Raw genomic sequence first — 20,937 nt, 5'->3', positions numbered from 1 at the left:
TAGTGATAAACTGATTTCATTGGTAAGAATGCAAATGTTCATCTGAATGACAAAGCTTTGAGAAAACTTGCCTCCAGGTTCCATGCTGGCTTCCAAGACTTTCCAAAAAAAGCCCAACAAAACAACAAAGCCCAACATTGTTGGTTCTCTTATACATGTATCTTAAAAGAACTAAAAATACACTGCCTCAGTGATGCTAAGAAGTAAAAACATTGTTGCCATAACCAGTGGGATATGATCACTTCCAACACCAACTCTGAAAAGCCTCCCCAAAGTCAAACCCAAAGAACAAACAGACATTTGAAAGTGACTGAAAAAGCTTTGTTAGAGAACCAAAGGGGAACAACGAACTTCCGTATCTCCAGGGTGGTGTTCCTGTACTAATTCTAGCTCATTTCTGCATGTTCAACTTGAGAGGCAACTGAAAAGGATGCCCAAGGTAGACTAAGAAAAATTCTGATGGCTAGGACACACACTGACAACAGCAAAAGATCATCCCTGAAAGACACCAGCACCCTTCGATGCTTTGTTCCTCTTCTCTTTGATAGTGTTAAGAATGTTCCTACCAGTACACTTATGGCAAAAAAAGGAAAGAATCATATCCTTTGCTGGGTATGAAACAAATACCCAGCACATACATACAGAAAAGCATTCAAACTTGCGTTTTGTCTTGCAGGAAGAACAGCGGTCACTTGGCCTTCTGGAGGAATTGAACACTTTACATTGGCTTATTTGTAACAAAAAACCCCCACATTAATTCACTATTATTAGAACAAATTTTGCATTTCTAGAATGTAATTTAATAATCACAAAATTTTAATATTAGGCCAGATTTGACATGATCACGACACAAACTCTGATTGTAGCACACAAATTTAACAGTCAGCACAGCTCATGAGCAAAGTCTAAATTTAGTAGATTCATGCAGTCATTAAATAATACTTTTTCCCAATCTAAGCTACAACAGTTCAAAGATGTGAATGTATGACCAAATGGTTGCCTGACTCTAGGAAAACGTCTTCTTGTGAAGACTAAGATGAAGAAGTTGTACCCACATTAAAAGGAAAAGGAACAACAACAAAAAAAACCAAACACCTGGCTGGCTATAAAAGTCCTGATTCTTGTTGTAAGAGAAAGAGCTTAACTACTAATGCAGTTTTCTTACCTAAATCATTTTGAGTAAGAAAGATGAAAGGAAATGTAACATAGAATCATACCACTGCATACACTAGAAATCACAGTTAACACAGTCCAGAGGCTTTTGACTGCTCAGGGTCTTGTCCAATGCAGCTTTTACCACCTCCACAACCACTGGACAACACATTCAGTGTCTGATCACCCACACAGCAAAGATTTTCTTGATTCCAGTCAGAATTTCCCATAGGACAACTTGCAGCTGTTGCTTCATCTCAGCTGGGTACCTCCAGGAAAAGACAAGCTCTCTGTCTCATTCAGCTCTTGCAAAGGGTGGTAAAGCACTCCCCAGTTCTCTCTTCTGAAGACTGAACAAACCCAGTTCTCATCCTCTACCCAGAGGTAATTAGCTACATCCTCTGAGCACCTTGGTGTTCCTCACTCCAGTCAGTGCCAGATTTTACAAGTCATCTGACAACAGATTCTTCTCTTCAAGGAAGGACTTACACAGCTAAGAGATGACCCAAAACATTCTGCTGCTAACAGCACTGTATGTTGTAGAAGACTCTAAAAGTGTCACACTACTCTATTGTACTCAGTATTTTGGATTGCACACAATCACAATCTCAAAATAGCTTCCCAGGTAAAAAAAACTATAACAGAAATGAGATTTCATACAGATAACCTACTTGTTACCATGGAGTTAATTCTCTTCAAGTCATACATACTACAAAAACCACCCAAATATCACTGTTCATGCAGATAAATTCTGTAAGTGCTGTAAGAATGCAATATAATACATTATTGGGAGAAATCTGTGTAACTAAAGAACAATAAAGTAATAAAAGTTAATCTGTACAGTCAGATGTGGTGCAGCACAGACAAAAGTCTGAATTCTCCTCTTAAGTATTAAAATGGACCTTTGGATATTAAACTTTTCCCTGAAAAGGGAATGAGATTAGGAATTTGCTGTAATTCATTTTGGTTGGGCTTTTTTTGTTTGTTTGTTTGTTGTTTTTGTTTGTTTCTTTCTTTTTTACTACTGCATGGAATGGGCAGTGGGCTGGCCAGACCAATCCTAGCCCTTGTGACCACTTCCATCTTTTTAAGGAAAGAATTCAAATGGCCAGTAGGTTAAAAAGCTCAGCATTTGCTATACCTCTGAGTCTGCCAGATGTCTCAGTGGGTACTCCAGTATATTAGGATCTCAATTTTAAACTGCTCTACAGATTGAACTTGGAATATATTTCTCCAGTTCTTATCTTGAATTATAAAGACTACTGATTTGATTACAATCTTTTTAAGAACTCAGTGTGAGAGTAGCACATGTTTCACATACTCCCTAGTGGCCACATCCTTTGGGAAATCACTACATTAACTTGGGTCTCTACAAAAAGAACTTATATCAAGACCAATTTAAGACACATGCTTTATAAAAATCAATTTCTTCTGCTAACATTTGAAAAGCCATGAACTCCCTAGATAGAAAGAGCAAACTTATTCCACTCAAAAGACCAACAATTGTACCACAGGTTTTTGTTACATGAAGTAAGGAAAATTAGTTTATTTGGGTTTTTTGTAGTAATTGCATAAAATTACTTGAAATTACAATCAGGACACAAGCAAGTTTAAACTATTAATGAGCATTCTTCTGAGAAGCCACTTACGCTGCTACTATAAACAGCATCAATGTTTAAACAACATTTAGTACACATCACTGTAACCAGAGGTTAGATCTTACCTCTTCCTGTATCCCACTGGTAGTAGTTAATTTACTTCCATCAGTTACTGTTATAATTATGGCTGGCTCCAGAAAAAAAGGGTTTCGTCCCTAAGGGAAAAAAGGAACAGTTTTACTTAAAATGATTTAACAAACTCTGTTCAGTCATTAAACAGCCACTGATATCCACTAACAAAAAAACAAAGCTTGAGGTATTTATTCTCATGGACTGCATAGTACAGCACAATGGGTTTCTGAGCCTTTTTACAGTCAGACCATGGAAAGCTAGACACTTGGCATGTTTATATTCAATGAATGTATACAGACACAGCAAAAATGGTTAACACAGGACTTCAAGAATAATGTGTGTTGACAAACTAGCAGTTGTTTAGAGACAACCATCTCCTCAAAAGTTACTTCCAATTCCCCCTATTCCAGGGCAAATTTTGTGTGATTTAATCACTGTGTGTCCAAGTAAAGTATTTGCATAGTATCTGGTGAACCTGACCCCTGGGTTAAGAACTAATACTCTATGTATTAAGACTGATATAAATAGCACCCGTTCCATTCTGATCAAAGTGGTTCAACATGCACACAAAATCTACTTCTGAAACAAATACTTGAAAAAACAGATAAGCTTTCTATATGTATCATTTAAGACAGAAACATATACAAGACAAGATATTCTAGGACCCCCTAGCCTAGCTGTAGCAAAAACTTGAGGTCAGTTATCAGTATTCCTTCATCTACTGCCAGTACTCAGGAGCTTTCTATGCCTTCTGAAAAAGAATTACAAAGTATTCCACAGACATGGCAACTCCAAGCTTAGGTAACACATTTCACTCTACCTAGGGTTAAGAACAGACTGAATAAAAGTCACTACAAGATTTTGTTTAGTAGGTCCTGTTCTTCTCTTGCTAATCTCAAGGCCTTGTTTTTCTCCCTCAGGAAAGGAAAAAAACGTAACTAAACCCGCAGCCTAGTTCTGCTTATAAAGGCAAACTATCTCATGAATGCTTAAGAATTAGCTAAAAATATGGAGAGAGAACTAACAGGTCTTAAAAGAACTTTTAAATCCATTTTTAGAACCCACTAAATATAAAAGATTATCTACTGATTTTATACTTCAAACAGAACTATTATTTAACAGTCTGAAATACATTTGGTTAAGGGTATCCAGTTTAACTACCATGGCACCACCCCATTGATAGTGGTCAATATTTTTATAAACCTGAATGAAAAAAAAGATTTAAGATTTCTTTTCAAATTGCATACTAATACTATAAAAAATAAGCAAAAATCAAATTAAAACAAAGATCAATCTCTCCCATGAAAGCCAAGGTACTTCATAATTAAACAATTACCCAGACGAATTTAAGGACTCTCAAAACACTCAATTTTAATTAAAATAATTTCCTAAGAACATTTAGTTTTATTTAATTCTTAACAGTTACAGTATGTTTTTCTGCCAGCTAATAGTTTACCACAACCACAAAAATCAGCTGGAAGCTAATTACATCGCACTGAAAAAATACAGAAAGCAGGGTTTGTAACTAGATATTTTTCTCATAAATACTGGACATAAAAATACTTGAACTCTATTGCTATTAAATTATTGTAAAAATGAATTGACAACTGACAAAAAGAGCAGGTTTAGAATGTCATAACCAATGCTAAGTTAATATTCTGGTGCAATTTCAAATACGAGTACTAAAATTTTCATCTCTGGCAACACCTTTTATCTGGATATCCTTATCATCTTTAAAAACTTTTTTTATTCCTTAACTATCTTTGTCTTAATTTTTTCCCATCTAAAGTTCAAGCCTTAAACAGTTTGGTCTTAGAATGATTAAGAAATTATAAAGGAAGGAAACAAGAGTTGCTACACTTGAGATCCATACAAACCATGACTGAGAGACAAATGTCCTCATTCTCAGTCTACTCTTTATGATTTCACAAGCATTTCACACTTACAAAGGTCAGTCACTAACATACTAAGAATCAACTTGTTTTCAGAAAGATAATTAAAATGTATCATTGAAGAATTTCAGTAAAAATGCCTATTACTGAAATATATTTTTGACTAAAAATTTCCATGTCATTAATTTTTAAAGACTACCGACTCTTCTGACCCTGCTCCTCACCTTAGTTATACGAAATCATTCAAAACCAGTATTAATTCAAGTATTCCTCTAACAAAACCTCCTCTTACTTATGTAAGCTCTCAACTGTCAGACATCATAAAGTTAAACTCTAGAAAACTTACCAATTCTTCCAACTAAGCTGCAGCACTTTTGTCAACAATTGGTAGAGAACTTTATTTTTATCTAATTAATCTGATTCTGCAGTAATCAAATTACTTTCTATTTCTCTTCCCCTAGAAATACACTTTAAAGAAAACCACTTAGCATTTACACATCTTGGAAATATCATTCTTCAAAATACATAGTAACACCATTGACTGTAAATGCACAGATAACTAATTCAGTCCAGCCCAATTATTTTGGACATGCAGAGCAGCAGTGAGTGGCAGTGTACACTACCACCAGCTCTTTCGCAGCTTACAGGTATGCTGCAATGCACTGGGGAAAGCATCTCAGGAGAACAGGGCATAAATAATAAGACTTAAAACTTACTGATAACCAGCTAACCAGCATGAGGTTTTATTTATTTCAGAAGCAAATCCTTTTCAACACACTGGTCTTCCTTCTGAAAGTTTGTAGCAGTGGTGAAAAAAGGAAGAAGCACCTACAGTTTTAATGGCTGACCACCCTATAACAAGGTACCAGGAGGATTTTTTTATTCTCCTACAATCTGCGTTTTCAAGGAAAGACGTGCACCAAGACAACAAAAAACCCCAGAGACCTCTTTTGGAAACAAAGTTACTTAAAACTCAGAGTCAGTATCAGGCGAAGTTTGCTTGGCTAAAAAGGAACAAGCGAGAGATTCAAAGCCTTAAAACTAACTTGTATTACACAACACTTCCATTTGAACAGTTTGACAGCTTCACGACTGCTCCAACACACAAAGAATCTCAGCTGCATTGGTTGCCTTTCCCTTGGCCTCCAGCTGAAGCAGTTCTGTGCTCAGGTAACACACAAATACAGAGCACCACTGAGCTCCACACCACTCACAAGGGGTCACAGTAAGAGGCATCCCATGCCATCCCAGCTTGTGTGATGCTCTCGGAGGGAGCCCCACATCAAGTCAGGAGTGCATCAAATTACCAAGACACACTATTGCCTGGTTAAGACTCTCAAAACTAGGAATTCGCTCCCACTGGCAAATAAGCTCAGCATCAAATTTCAGCATGACTAATTAAAACACACATGATTTTTTTCCTTCTTCCAAGTGTACAGGTAATGCAGTTCAAGAACTATTGTGGCCTTTACATATGCAAGTATACAATATTATACATGCAGGAAGAGAAGATACATTAAAGACTATTGCTATCTTAAAGCACACATTTAAATATTAATTTCAGAGTCAGAAGTGTTGGAAAACTGAAGAAATAGATGAGGTAGAAATGTGACCAAAACACACCAAATCAGAGACTAAAAATGACACAACAAGCAACTACTACAAAAATGAGTTTTTAGTAGTAGAGAAACTTCATGTCCAAGAAAGGTTGGAAGCTCAAAATAGACATTAACTGAACTTCAGTGCGTATTTTTTAATAGAACATATCACTAGGAATGGGAAAAAAGGCATTTTGAGATCATAACAAATGTCTAAAAGGTGCACTTTCATTTTGGTAAATCACAGAACACTGCAAGCTGTATTGCACACCTATCTCCCATTATATTATCTCAGCCTTGTCATTTTCAGAAGTATCAGCCCCAACTCTCAGTAAATTTAGACATCTGATCAGGAAATACAAAATTGCAATATCAATTTTTGAATTCAGTCTTGGGTTTTTTATAATTTAGAAGGTCAAGACTCTCACAAATGCTCGTAAGAATGTGTAAGCAACCACTGTTCAAAAACAATACCTTAAAATGAAATCCACAAGTCAGAATGACAAAAATTATTAGCTTTAAAGCTATTTTTAAACTGATAAACAGCTTAAAAAATATCAAAACACTGAACTTGAATTTCAAACTAAAACAGATGGCCCAAATCCATCATGGTTTTCACATTTTGTTTCTTAGAAACTTCAGTTACGCTTTAGCACATTCATGAAATGTCTAAGACACCAACATTTATTGAGACTTTCCCCTTCATTGCTCAAGGCAGAACACTATCAGCCAAGTACACAGAGGTATTTAGCAAATGCTCTGATCATCAGTTGCATAAGAACTGCAGCATCTTGTTCAACTTCTTACTTGTCCCACTCACATTTTCAGCAGCTTTGGCTATTTTCCACTATCCCCATAGAATTAATCAATGTAGTTGGCAAGTCCTATAGAACCAATTGTATTTTATGCTTTCACACAATTGTTTCCCAAGTCATAAACACAGCTGAATACACTGGCATCACAACAGTATTTTCATCATTTTATACCTGGCAATTAAACTCTACAAAAATTATTTTGCTATTAAAGATTTTCCAACATATGTAAACACACACCATAACCATGCATATACAGTACTAGGGAAAGAATATGCTTTCAACTTTGGTAGATCAGTAAATTCTTTCCTACTACTTGATAAGAAGTAAAATGTCTTTAAATGGAAGTTTTCCCAGATGAAACTACTCTATCACCTAATTAATATTTAGCACAAACACACTGTGAAACTTTGATCAGAACACAAGGAAGAATATGCTGGGGGTGGGGGAGTGCAAAAAGGGCAATCCAACTCTACTACAACATTTGCTTTGATAAATCTGACTTCTCACAGGATATGCCACAAGAGCACCATAATTCTGTGGCTGACTGAAAAATACAGCGTCTCTAAATTGCATCACTTAGTGTTATCTAAGTGACTGAACCTGCATGATAAAAATAACTTTGCAATTGTATTTATTTACTATGTCTGTTTTAGAACTGAAATTGAGTCCTTGAAGTGGAAGCACCTCAGTGTCAGAGAAACTTCTGTGCTTTCAGCCTCAATGTGTAAGAGCTGAAGAACATACAAATTTTGTACAGGCTTAAGATCTCAAGATGGACTTTACACACAAAGAAAAGTGCTAACTCATCTGTCCTGCTCTCCATAAAGATTTCAATATGTTCCCTTGATGCTGTTGATTATTCACTATATAATACAGTTTTGCAGTAGTAGCAGTTCTGTCTTAGTAGAAGATCTGATATTTGTACAGCAGATGTATTTCAAGATCACTTTCAGAAGTCACAGAAGAAAGTTCAATGAGAGCTACACCAACCAGTTTGAGTCTTACACAGGGTAACTGTTTCAAAATACATTAATATTTCAAGCCATAAAATAAGTTTTAATACAAACCAGAAATCTCCCTTGATGCCTGATTAATGACAAATGACAAAGGCATCAACACCAGTCACAAAGAGAAATCTCATGAAACAACCTAATGAAAAGCCCCGTTCCAGAAATTGCACTATCTCCAAGAAAAAATGCCCAGTGCTTTTCTGAAAGGGCGGAGGACAGTAGGATGATTCCTACTATTAGAGCCAGTCCACACACACAGTATGGACAAGCATCCTCTGTCATAATACTGAAATCTTTTAGCTCTCCCTGCAGTACCCAAGATGGGAGGAGTTGTGCTCTGCCTTTCCTTCATGCTAGGCAGTTGGGAATACTACCTCACCAACAGATACGTTTCAGAAAGAACAGAGGAAAACTCATCATCTGCTAAAGATAATTTGAGAGATCACCTCACTACAACCAAAAGAAGAGAGCTCAAAATTCAAAGGGGAAAACAAAAAAAAAATAGAAAAAGGTTTTCCTTTTTCCAAAAAAGGAAAAGCAGGTGATAGTAGCAGGTTTTAGAAGATCCAAAGTGTGGTCCCAAGACCTACAAAGATCTAGTTCCTCTGTACATATAACAATATATACACCCAAGGTGAGTAAAAAGATCACACCTCTTCAGCTAAGGGATGAGAGAAAGAATAAGGTTTGACAAATGCTTAAGGAGTCTTGACTGAGCCCAAGACAGTAACTGTACTATGAAAACACCAACTCTCAACACCACTAGGGATTCTTCCAAATTACAACTCCCACAGGTTTTGCCATAGTTTAAGCTGCATAAAAGTGACATTTATAAACAGGTATTTGGCCAAAATAACCTATCAGAGAGTACCTCACCTACGTAAACTTGTATTTGACTTTGTAATTGGAACACCAGCCAGCAGAGGGGGCACAAGTTAATAAAATCTATCCTCATATGAAGTGATTTGAGTAATAAAACCTGAGGCATGCTCTGTTGACATACTACCTCAAAACACACATCAACAGGTTAGCACCTCCTTTCTAAAACTATGTATCTAAAACCCCTAAATGTTCTTGTATAAGTACAATTAAGAAGTAATCCACCACTGAACTCTAACTTCTTAATGTATGTTTTATTCAACAGTTGGTTCGTGGTTTCTGGACACCATGGAAGCACATACTATCATCACATCCTCCTTTTTTTGCCGCAGACTCTCCATCTTTGGAAGGCTTAGCCACAAACATTTCACTGTATTACAGACACACTCCCTTTGCTTTTGAAGCTAACCTCCCCCCTCTCCCCTCAGAGTATTTTATCTCAAATTATTCTGTCCTTTGGAGACCTTAAAAACAGAGTTTTAAGAAGACCCACTAGAATTTATCAAGGTCTGAACCCATGGTTCCATTAATACATCATCTCCTTCTCTCCCCCAAAAAAATTCAAAATGCTTTTCAAGCAGTAATGATTTCTCCTGCACTCACTCAAAGTCAACAAAATTGCAACGATTTTACAGTAAGGATGGCTACCAAAAAATCTCTTTCCTCCATGAGGTAAGATCACAAAATTCTTAATTCAGCTGTCCTCCCCCATAGACTATAGCAACGTTATTGTAGGCAAATAAATTTTCTACACTCTAGACAATTCTTTAGTTAACTACATTAGCAAATACCTAAGAGGTACTACAATGCCCAAGACATGGGCTAGCCACAGTTTCTTAATTGGAATACCTATGTAGGATGACAGGCAGTTACCTGGTTTCAGCTTCGTGCCTTACCGGCACTACAGATTAGCATTAGATGAAATATTTGAACACACAGTGTTTGAACAGGCCACTGTTTGGTGGTATGAAGCTTTCTGCGTTTCAGGCAACAGGGAACAAATTAAGTTCAGACTTAAATAAAAAGAAATTTGGAGAAAAATCAGTTAGCAAAAAGCTTTCAAAGCAGAACCCAATTGTAACATCAGACTTCTCCTAAAGCTGAGCCAGAGATCAAATGCCTCAGCACATCAGTTACAGAACTAAGGCAGAAATCTTGAAAGAACCATTATGTCCATAACACAGGCTACTTAAGTTCCATTTAAGAAAAGGAAATTTAAGGTATTGAGGAAAATAAATGGGATGAAAGCAGTCATTTGCTCCTTAGTATCCTAAGCAGTATCTCCAAAAATCTTTTTTAAAATAGCCAGTTATGACTTCAATTGACTACTGCACCCCCAAACATGTCACCTTAAGCTAGCCATGTCCAGTCAAAGCTGTCCAGCAAACATCTAAGATCAGTCAGATATCACTTCTATAATTAGAAATGCTAGAGACAGAACAGCTATCTGAATTGCACAAGAGATATCAAACCCATTTTCAAAAACAAAGTCACAGACGTATATCTAAGCATATCAGCTACTTGCTTTGCTAAAGCTTGCAATTTTGTATTCTATAGGCAATGAGTTCATTGCACATCCATCCTGAAACATGCCATAAGAAAATTCACTGTGCTTAGTATCATTTTATAGATGCTCATAATTTTACACATTTGGAGTTTCCAAGTCTGGCACTGAATGAACTACTTAAAGACTATTTAATTGCACAACTTCAGTCATTTTGGAACTCTCTCAAAAAGTTTGTGCCAAGAACAAAACCAAAACTAACAGCAAGAAAACAAGGCAACTCAGAGCAGCCTGAAAATGAGTTTCAATGCAAGAACAGATCATTTTGGAATACAAAACCTCCGTATTGAATAATACACATATGACAACAGAAGGCATGTTAAGGAAGCAGTTTAAGACTCTATTCCTGTTGAACAATAAAGGAATGATGAATACATAGATTTACTAAGACATCAAACTTAAAACTGCAAGCTACTTTCATCCCTTCATGTGCCTAAATCAGAGAGGTTCCAACATTAGTAAGTCACAAAGTTTCAAAAATCACAGGTTAGTATATAGGTTTGTCCTGTTTCTTTCCTTTAAGAACAGATTTAATTGAGTTTTATATATCACATTATGTAAGTGATAATTTCTTGATTAACTTGTAAGTGTTCCAATTTAGATGAGGTCCTTGGTAAGTTTCAAAAACAATTCAGTCCTTCAATCCTTCACAATTATCTGACAGTTAAAAAAAAAAAGTAAAACATGCATAGAACAGGGATTTTATACATAATGAATTCCAGCAAGTAACTAAACAGTGACAAGCCACATTGAAATGAAGAACAAAAGGCCACTAACATTTCAAACATTTAAGTACTGATGTGACAGATATATAATCCCAGAAGAACTTTTTCTCAAGTTAAATTAAATGAACTACCTAAGCAACAAAATGAACTGCGATCACAACTTGTATCTTATTTTTAAGGTAATGGAAATCGTAACTTACAGAAAAAGATGCACCTTACCAGTTAGTTATAGATTAATAAATGCATCACTACTAGAATTATCTGAAATTGGATAATCAGCCAATAAGTTGCAGGATTTTTCAAAGTTATCTGAGTGAACAAACTCAATGCAAGCTGCTAAAAATAGGTTCTATTTGAACCTTCATAAACCTTTTCTAAGAAATATAAAATAACACAATCCATACCAAACATAACTTCAAAGTCAGCTCCAAAGACTGTGTGTTTAAGATGATTTTGGTTATATTTCCTAAAAATATTTCTGAATGTTTTATTACAAAAATAACTGACCTTGCCAAGTCCTGGATCAAGTCCCTAATTACAGCAGCCTTTCTGCTTCACAGCAATGACTTTACATAGCTGGTTCTGGCTCAGTCAGTGCAATTCACAGTGCTAAGCCAGGCCTCTGTTCTCCATATGCTAGAGAAGGATAATGAGTCCTACAGTTGCCAGCACACTAAGTAGAGGGAAAAAAAGCTAACCAAAAAACACACCACCAAGGAGGAAAGACAGACTTGTATACAAAAACTTCCACACAATTAGGGGGTTAATAATCCAGAGTACTGACAAGCAGACTAAAAGTAGTTTAGTGACCTATGAACACAGAGCAATTCTTCAGAGTAACTTCCCAAAGACTGTCCCTCAATTCCTTCCTGGAGTTTTTCACCACAACAGCAGGAGCAACTTAGCTGTTTTAAACCAATTTTGAACCACTACAGCTCAGTCCAGTTTATTAATCTCACTGATCAACCATTGATTTATTTTACTACACTGAGTCACAGAACTTGACGCAAGGTCAGCACAACTATGAACCCATGAGAGGCCACAGGTTCCAGAGCAGAGATCTAGGCCTTACAGACAGACGCATACATTCAAGTTGGCATTCTGGGGTTCAAAGCTGGGAGGGCAGAACTGCTGCAAGAGAGATGGCCACTTTTCACTCAGTCTGTATACTGAGCATCAGAAAACACTATCAGTGCCCTACATGAGTCCAATGACATTCTGTATTTGTTCAATATATCTGGACAAAATGCACAGGGTATGCAGATAATTTAGGAATGAACACATTATGGCACTGCCCCTTCCAAATCAAATTCGTTTGAAGTATCTTATTTCTGCTGCTGGAACAGATTGAAGAGATTGTTTTCACTGGAAAAAATAAAGTACTTCATGTAAGATTGTTTCAAATTCTTTAAAAATGTACTGAATTGGAACTAGCCAAGTGATTTTAAAAACATTTACGACTTTTCCTAAACTTTGTTGTGCTGGGAGGGCTAAAGGACAAGCAGTTCCACCTCACAAAATGAAAGAACACTTTAAGAGTGCCTGCTGTAGCTCTCACTAGAGGGTATTCTAAAACAAAATTAACTAAAATTTCAAAGACAACATGTTTAAAGGTTATGGTCTAAAAGGTTCAAGTCCAAACCAATATGCTTAATTTCATCACACAGATGAGAATGACTGATCTTTACCAGCACTTCACATACAGATCCTTGACATCAGCAGGCAATGGATGTTAAATCCATTGCTATTCCACTCCAGAAAACTGGAGACTGTGAGAAAGCCTCTCATAGTTCTGCCATTATTACACTTGTGATATTGTTTACTACTGTCTGAAATTCTCCCACTTGGTTTTCTTGGGAAAGGGGGGCAAAAAAAAGAGATGAGGAGAGCATCTTTAGAAGTGCAGATCTCTGCCTCTACCAACATGAGAAGCGAACTGCATGCGCAACTGTGCCAGCATGACAAAGCAGGAAATGCTAAACCTAAACTTTGGTTCCAAATTTGGAGGCACATGCAGCACAGGCCATTTCAGTGCAGTGTGTTATGATCCCAAAATACCAAGCCAAAAGCCATACTTCAAAGGATTTTGACTTTTGAGAGCAACAAAATCCAGTAACAATCCTCAAATGCCTCTTGGGAAAATAAACCTCCTCAACAATTTCAAGAAAACAAAACATATCACTTTAAATGCCTAACGTAGTCCATGTTGGGAACAGTATTTCTTTCACATGTGATTGTTGTGGTTTTACAGGTTCAGGAGATCCTAGACAAACATACAAGCAGCAGTCGGCCTAGAACGTGTGACTTAAAGCTGTCTTTGTGTGTACATTATCTCCTAGGTACGCTGTTTACCTGTAGCTGGAATGCTGCAGTATTTAAGCCCTTATGGCAAAGCACCCTGAACTCTACAGAACAATGCCAAGTTCAGCTGTGGGAACACCTCAGCAATTCTGCTACTGTAGCTATAAATGGGTCTTAACATACACTCAGAGAGAACTATAAAGTAGCAGTTAACCTAAGACTGTGTTGTTTGAGGGTCACACACACAGCATGACCAAAACACTTGGAAAAAACTTAAGTTACTTAAAAACAAGGCCAGCATAGCAGGATACTTTCCAACACTCCAGGTCAGAAAAAGGTCATTCCAGCTCTGAGCGTATTTTTAAGTTTCCAATACATTCTTTATCCGTTGAATTCCATTTGGACTTCAGTTTTTCCCCCAAAAAATTTAGTTATGCTTCAGTTCATACATGAAACACACTGCAGACTAAAGGCTTTCACCAAGACTGTACACAGCCTGGTAAGTCACTCAAACAGTGTTTCTTGTCCTCATCTAAATCCAGGCAGCATCTTACTCATCATTGTGAATGAGAAGTACCTATTCTAAATCCACTTGTATTAGACACATTATAGTTGACTTTTCTGTTTCAGAGCAACAAAGTCAGCACGTGCTTTTGTTACATTAGATTCATTTAAAAGTGAAACTCATAGCAGTAAGTAATGATGCTGAAAAATGTGGAAGATACTCTAGTGAGATTTAAAAAAAAAAAAGCTTATATTTTTGAAAACCACTTTCTATATGCAGTATTAAAGCAATTTCACCCTAAAAAAATTGCAAAAATACTGCGAAATATCAACTCAGTCACTTTGAAATCCACTCAGTTAAGCCACACTTTATCCTCTAAAACCTTATTCTACACAATATTACTGAAAAAACAGTAAGAGACTTTCACAAATAGCAGGCAACATGAAACATAGAGTATCAATAAATCAGAGTTTTGGCAATTCCAAATGTCCATCAGATTCCAGTTTTGGTAGGGCTATGTTGGTCCTTTGCATTTGAGTAAGGAAACACCATTGATACATATTTTACCTACCTCAGATTGAGTGCTATGTCTTAGAAACCTAACTACAAACTGCATCTAACTGAAGCTGATGGTTCATTTCAACCATTTTCACTCTACTGTAACAGCAGCTACATTTGGAATGTTTTCTGTTTCCACAGAAACTACCTATAAATATCTATCAATATTTAACCCTTCTATCAACTATAACAAGCTGAACATTTGCTACACTCAAAACAATTTGATTAAATTGTGACTACTTATGTCCTGCTGAACAAGTCATAGTTACAAAACCTAGAAATGTGTTTCAAGATGACAAAAAACTGCCAGTAAAAGGCTTGGTATTTCAGATTACCTGAAATAATAGAAAAGCTGAACTGGAGAAAGTAAGAACTCAATTATCTAAGTGTAAACTGGGCTAATGAAGTATAACATTTTGTGTGATGTGGCGGTAAACCCTTACTGAACTTGGTGTGTTTAAACTGATTTCTTACTGGAGATATTCAAATGCTGTATTTTCTCCTAAGCTCTCCATAAAAATGCAAGTGAAAAGGATCGCTATTTTCAGTGAATGCTAAAAGCTGACACCCTAGTTGAAGGTTTATTCTTCTGCTATCATAATCATCACAAAGCATACTAAAGGGAAAAAACACTTATTATTGGATCCAAGCAGTATAATACTACAATTATCAATCTGAAAGTGCTGCAAAAGTTGAAGGAACAGCCACCTTAGAATGTGTACTTTTCAAAACAAGTTTTCTTGACAAAACAATTGGATCTAGCAACCCTTCAGTAAGAAAAAAACATTTATAAAACTATCCCACAGCATTTACATCAGAAATAGCTTATGAAAAAATCTTCCAGGTTCTCAACAATCTAAGTGTGTTGACAGTGTCCTTTAAGATCTAAATGAGATCCTGTGATCAGCTGATCACATGGTAACTCAATCTTTGTAACTAAGTCAGTCCTTATTTGCTTAAAGAGCAGTATGTTAAACACTCATAATAAAAATCCAAACGTTAAAGTTGCAAGAAAATATGAAGCAGGTTTTCCCCAACTCCAGAACGACCGTTCAGCCATCATTCCTTTTCAGAAGGTCAGCTGATGGAGAACTCTGGTAAACTTTGAAAGAAATGGAGCGTAGTGAGTCACTCTGCCACTCAGCAGGGGTACAAGATATGACACTAGTGGGGACATAACCAGACAATCCCATCAGGCTTGCATCATGTCTTGTCATTTGCATGTGTAAGAAAAGTCTGGTTTACATTTCATTTTTGTGTAATAAGTGGATCTTGGCAAATATCTTAGAAGTTTGTCAATACATCAAAATACAAGGATTACAGTCAAAAGATTTTTAGCCAGAGGAATTTCCCACGGAAGAGTAATAGAGGTTTGGATTTTATTACATCACATAATACCACACCTAGGATGGCTTATAGGTTGCCTTTTTTTGTAAAATTATCTTCTCTTATTCTGACATATTGTCTTCAAATATCTGCCTGCTAAACTTTAGTTAATTACTGTTTCACAGTCAATATTTGTAGCTGCTTTAGAGAAAAGTTAATAAAAAAATTATGTTCTGAGTGAAAACTATTTCAAATGCAAGTGAGCATCCTGACCACTTTTATTTTCCTGGATTTGTAAATTTCTCATACCCCGTACAGTTAAAGACCCATTTGTATGGACTAAATTTTAGGTGGTGGACAATAATAACAGGAAGATGACAAGCCATCAGGACTTAGTTTTAAAGACCAATGTGAAGTTGAGGACAATTAGCTGCCCTAGATCTCATCCTGCAAATGCTGAAGGATCAGTTAAGTGCTGTGGAACTTCTTTTTTAAAAATTGCTTTTAAAAAAATGAGATCTTTTGACTTGAGCAGCAGATGACCTGCCACTTGCAATATGTTCATCTGTTTTTGCAGACACTAAAAAAAGTTAAAATTACTATTTAGTCACCTGACTGCACACATGAATGCCTGCTCAACAGCGAGCTCCACGTGTGGAATGGAGCAAAAATGTGTATGAGTGAGGGTGGGTTCCAGCCCAGAGAAACTTACAGTCAGAACAGATCAGACATGGAAAAAGTCATTGCTTCACAGGCAGAAGAGCAGCTATTGCAGTAATGAACACTACTAGTGAGTCAAACAGTCATGACAACTCAACTGCCCACTTGAGTAGTTGAGCACAGCTGGTTCACTTAGAGCAAATTATTTGACTTGGGTTTAATTAGAATAATTATCAGTAGCAATGAGAAAGAGCAAATATTTTGTGTATGGACCTACAGGGGTTAAGTGTTCAAGAAAGATTCATATAGCTCCTGTAACTAAACAAAAATGCCAGAAAAATGGGAAAATTACACACAGATGTATGAGGACAGCAGATAGCCATAGGAAAAAACCCCCATGTGTGGAACTAGCACCTTTTTGTTAAGTTTCATCACTAAACATGCATTTTAAGAGCATTTAGGCTCAGTTGATCATCTCTTGGGGATGCCATACAGTGCAGCATGACAAATTTTCTTCATAAACAAACATGACATCTTATCACAAACTGTTTAGACTGGAAAGAGAGGGGCAAGAAGAGGGACTTATGTTCAAAACCACATTCCTATGTTAAATACCAAGAGCAGTACTAAGTACTAATCCTCAGATAGTGGACACAGAATTACATGAGAATAACAAACAAAAGGGGGAGATTCAAGTTAGTATGGTCTACATGAAAAGTACATGATATACTTTGCCCAACATTAGTAGCATCCTTCAAGTGAAACAAATCCAGGCTTTGACCCAGCACCAGAAAGAACTCTGTATGAGTCCTAATGCATATGTTTAACCTACAACGTGTGTATTTTAGCAGCTCATACTAATGAGCATGAAAATGCTGGCTGACACCACAAAACTCCTGTTTTAAAGGGATAGTTGCAATAGAGATTAAAAAAGCACAGCTTCTCAAGGCTCTGATACAACAGGCAGTTTTATAAATATACATGTATGCAGAGAAATGTTGTGGTAAACTCACTGGAAAGAAACTGTTTTGAAAAAGTTGTGCTCCTTCCAGTACTTTTGGACATGCAGTGTTGTTAGAAAAATGGCTCATCTCCCAAACTGTTCAGCACTGTATAGAGAAAGCAAAGTATTCATAGCCCTGTCAGGCTCACCAGCTAAGGTACTGAACACAGACTTGAAAAAAAAATTGAACTGAAAAGGTCGACTTGGAGGCTACATCACAGCTTATAAACTGAGAAATGACTGAAATTAAAGAACAAAAAAAGTTGGCTACTAAACTATTGGTAAGCTGGGTAACAAACACTGACTGTATTTCTTCAAGCTAGCTGAAGAGCTAGCTGAGCTCTGCTTTTGAAGAAGCCCCCATATTGAATATTCCATAAAGATGCCACCTTGGACAACTAGCTAATTGCTGCCTCTGGGAAGTTTGTGTTTTAAGATTTTTCCACCTAGTAAGAGTCAACCTACCTGCCCATAGTTGTCTATGCCAGTTACTAATCTATTTAAGTTTAATAAATCAAAAGCTGTCCTTAGGGACTGGCCAAGAGTCGTAAGTCCTTCAGCTTGAAGGTTTTTCAGCTCATTCATAAACGTTGCATGGTTTTCCTTCCAGCCAGCCTGCAAAGAGAAACGTGAGAAGATTCTACAGATACGAGTTTAGCTTTCCTGTTAGGCTACAAAGAACCTTCCCTGCTGCATGCAGCTCACTACAAATGCTAACAGAACACCTCAGAAGTTAGTAGTATTTGATGTTGCCCCAAAAAGCCTGAAACGATGGACTTCTCTTAATCCTCAGAACTCTCCATTTACCAAGCGAGCATTTTTGATTTGTTCCACGGGACAAATTTATTTGAGGACACCAGCGCCCAAACCTTAAAGCTATTTACATCACCCTCCCAGAGCCCTGCGCAGATGGAAGCCAACTGCGCTGTGAAGCGACCTCCAACAGGTTCGCCGTCCTGTGTCATGTGGACCCACCGCCCCCTTCCCCCGCCCCCGCCGCGGCGGGGCCAGGGAAGTGCCGTCCCCTTCCGAGTCCGGGACTCTCCGGGCCCAAGTCGGTCCTTCCCCCGGCTCGCCCCCTACAAGCCGAACTCTCCTTGGAGTTGCTGTCACTTCTCCCAACTTGAATAAATATCCCCCACAGTTCATTGCTGCTCGCACACACCGCACAGGGGAAAAGCGTCGGCCATGTTGATGTCAGCGCCGCCGCCGCCGCCGGAGCCCGTGTGTGCCGCGCTCCCCCGGACCGCCGGCAGCCGGGGCGAGGCGGGCGGGGGGCGGACGGGCCGGAAGGAGGCCGGGGAGGAGGGGGTGGTGAGCGGGGGTTACCTTGATAGCGTAGGGAGGCTCCTCGAAAGTGACCAGCATGTACCTGTCTCCCCTGCTGGCCGGGTCCCGGGCTCGGAGCTGCGGCGCGGGGGACAAAGCAGAGGGTGAGCCGAGAGGCGGCGCCGCCGCCGGAGCCCCCCGGCTCGGCCCGGCCCTCCCCTCCCTCCCCGCACACACACGCACTCGCTCGCTCTCTCCCGCCCTCGCCCCGCGCCCCCGGCCCAGGCAGCCCCCCGCTCCCTGCCGCCCCCTCCCCTCCCCGCGCAGTCACTCTCGCTCGCTTTCTCGCGCCTCCTCTTGCAAGGCAGAGCCCGGTACCTTCATGAAAGTCTCTACAGCGCCTTTGGCTATGTCCAGATAGGTGGTGCCCAGATGGGTGCGCTGGTTCATGGAGGCGGACGTGTCTATCAGGAAGAGTAAGATGGGCATAGTGCGGAGGGGCCGGCGGCCGGACGGCTACATGGAGAGCGGGTGGGGGGCTGAGAGGAGAACCGTGGGGGGAGGTGAGGGGAAAGGGGGAGAGAGAGAAGACGGGGACGGGAGAGGAGTAAGTGGTTGTGAGTGCTGTGCACCGGGAAGGGCGCCTCCCCGCTGCCCCTCTGCCGAGGCGGGGGGGAAGGGGGGGCAGCCCTGCCTGCCCTGCCCTCCTTTGTGTGAGGGGCCTGCTCAGCCCAGCACAGGCTGGTTTATGAGGGAGAGGCGGATAGGGCTGCGCTGCTGGCTAACCTTCCCCCCACCACCACCTTCCTCCTCCACCGCCGCCCGCCCTCCCCTCCCCCTGTTGATGTTACTCAGAAGTTTCAGGCGGAGCAGCCGCAGCTCCGCCACCCCGGCACTTTCTCGCTCTGACTGAGGCGCTTCCTCGCTCGCCGCCCGCTTTTAAGGCAGCCTGGGTAGGTCGGCCCCGCCCCTCAAGGACACGTCTCTGCCCCACGTGACTTCCTTCTGGCTCCACCATAGGGCCCTGGTAACCGCTCATTAGCATATTCAAATCGGCGGGAGGGGGGCGCGGGCGGCGGGAGCGCGCAGGCGCAGCCGCGGGCGGAGGGGGGCGGCCGGCCTGGGGACAGGGGCAGGGTGGGGAGCGCCTGTGCTCGCATGGACGCGCCCCGTGGATGCGTTCCAGGCGCCGGGATGCGGAGGGGCGGCGCGGGCGGGACGGGAGAGACGGACGGGGGGAACGATCTGTCGCCGCCGCCCCTCTGCTGAGCTATTTCGAGGGCTGCGGGGTGACGCGTCCCTCGGGGACAGCGCCCTGCCCGGCCCGCCCGCTCGGGGAGGGCGGGGGGTGGCCCCTGGGGAGCGCCCGGCCGGGCCGGGGCGGTAACTCCGGCGCTGGCGGCTCGTCGCCGCCCGGAGCGCCGGGTGAGTCACGGGGTGGGAGGGAAGGAAGACGGGGAAGGAAGGGAGGGAAGAGGGCGGGCGCTAGCGCCGCCCCGTCTCCGGGCGCCGCCGCTCTCCTTGAGGCTGCGGGTAGATCCGCACCTGCCCCCGCAGCGGGTCGTGTCCCCGGGCGGGACGAGGGGAGTGCTCTAGGGGCTGTGGGTGACCTGTGCTGCTGGCAGATGCCAGCGCAGCCCCTCCCGCCCGAGGGGCGTCCGGGGAGCCCCGCCGGCCCCGGTGCCGAGGGAGCGGAGGGGTCGCTCCTCAAGGGAACTTCGGCTCCTGGGAGGCAACGCAGGGCTCGCCTGTCGCGTCCCCTGGGTTTAGGACGGAGAAGACGGTCCGGTACCATTTTGATGATGAATTCTCAGAGACGTGGTCTGGCCTTTCACTCGTTCTTTAGGGGAAAAAAAAAATTGGCTAGCCTTAGCTGTGACCTTTTGCCTTCCACACGGGCAGTGATTAACAGCTAAGGCACTCCAAATTTATTTCTTACAAATCTTATAA

At 40.3% G+C, this 20,937-nt stretch overlaps 1 protein-coding gene across 4 annotated transcripts in view; it reads right to left on the bottom strand.

Moving 5' to 3' along the window:
• The window catches only part of INTS6 (integrator complex subunit 6), a 37,257-nt gene extending 17,279 nt beyond the window's left edge, over window positions 1-19,978 (bottom strand). For 2 of the 4 annotated variants that reach the window (XM_063392040.1, XM_063392042.1), the window contains exons 1-5: window positions 19,839-19,978; window positions 19,366-19,526; window positions 19,048-19,125; window positions 18,184-18,333; window positions 2,876-2,965 (exon numbers count right to left, since the gene is read on the bottom strand). In XM_063392040.1, coding sequence (XP_063248110.1) covers window positions 2,876-2,965; window positions 18,184-18,333; window positions 19,048-19,125; window positions 19,366-19,476 — 429 coding nt within the window. In that variant the 5' untranslated portion in view covers window positions 19,477-19,526; window positions 19,839-19,978. Of the gene's footprint in view, window positions 1-2,875; window positions 2,966-17,728; window positions 17,825-18,183; window positions 18,334-19,047; window positions 19,126-19,365; window positions 19,815-19,838 lie in introns of those variants that run through there. The other 2 variants (XM_063392041.1, XM_063392043.1) reach the window with 2 other exon arrangements.
• Between the last annotated feature and the right edge of the window lie 959 nt (window positions 19,979-20,937).

This window comes from Prinia subflava, chromosome 3 (assembly GCF_021018805.1).
Source record: "Prinia subflava isolate CZ2003 ecotype Zambia chromosome 3, Cam_Psub_1.2, whole genome shotgun sequence".
NCBI classification, from domain to species: domain Eukaryota; kingdom Metazoa; phylum Chordata; class Aves; order Passeriformes; family Cisticolidae; genus Prinia; species Prinia subflava.
This window is presented reverse-complemented; position numbering and strand designations above follow the sequence as displayed.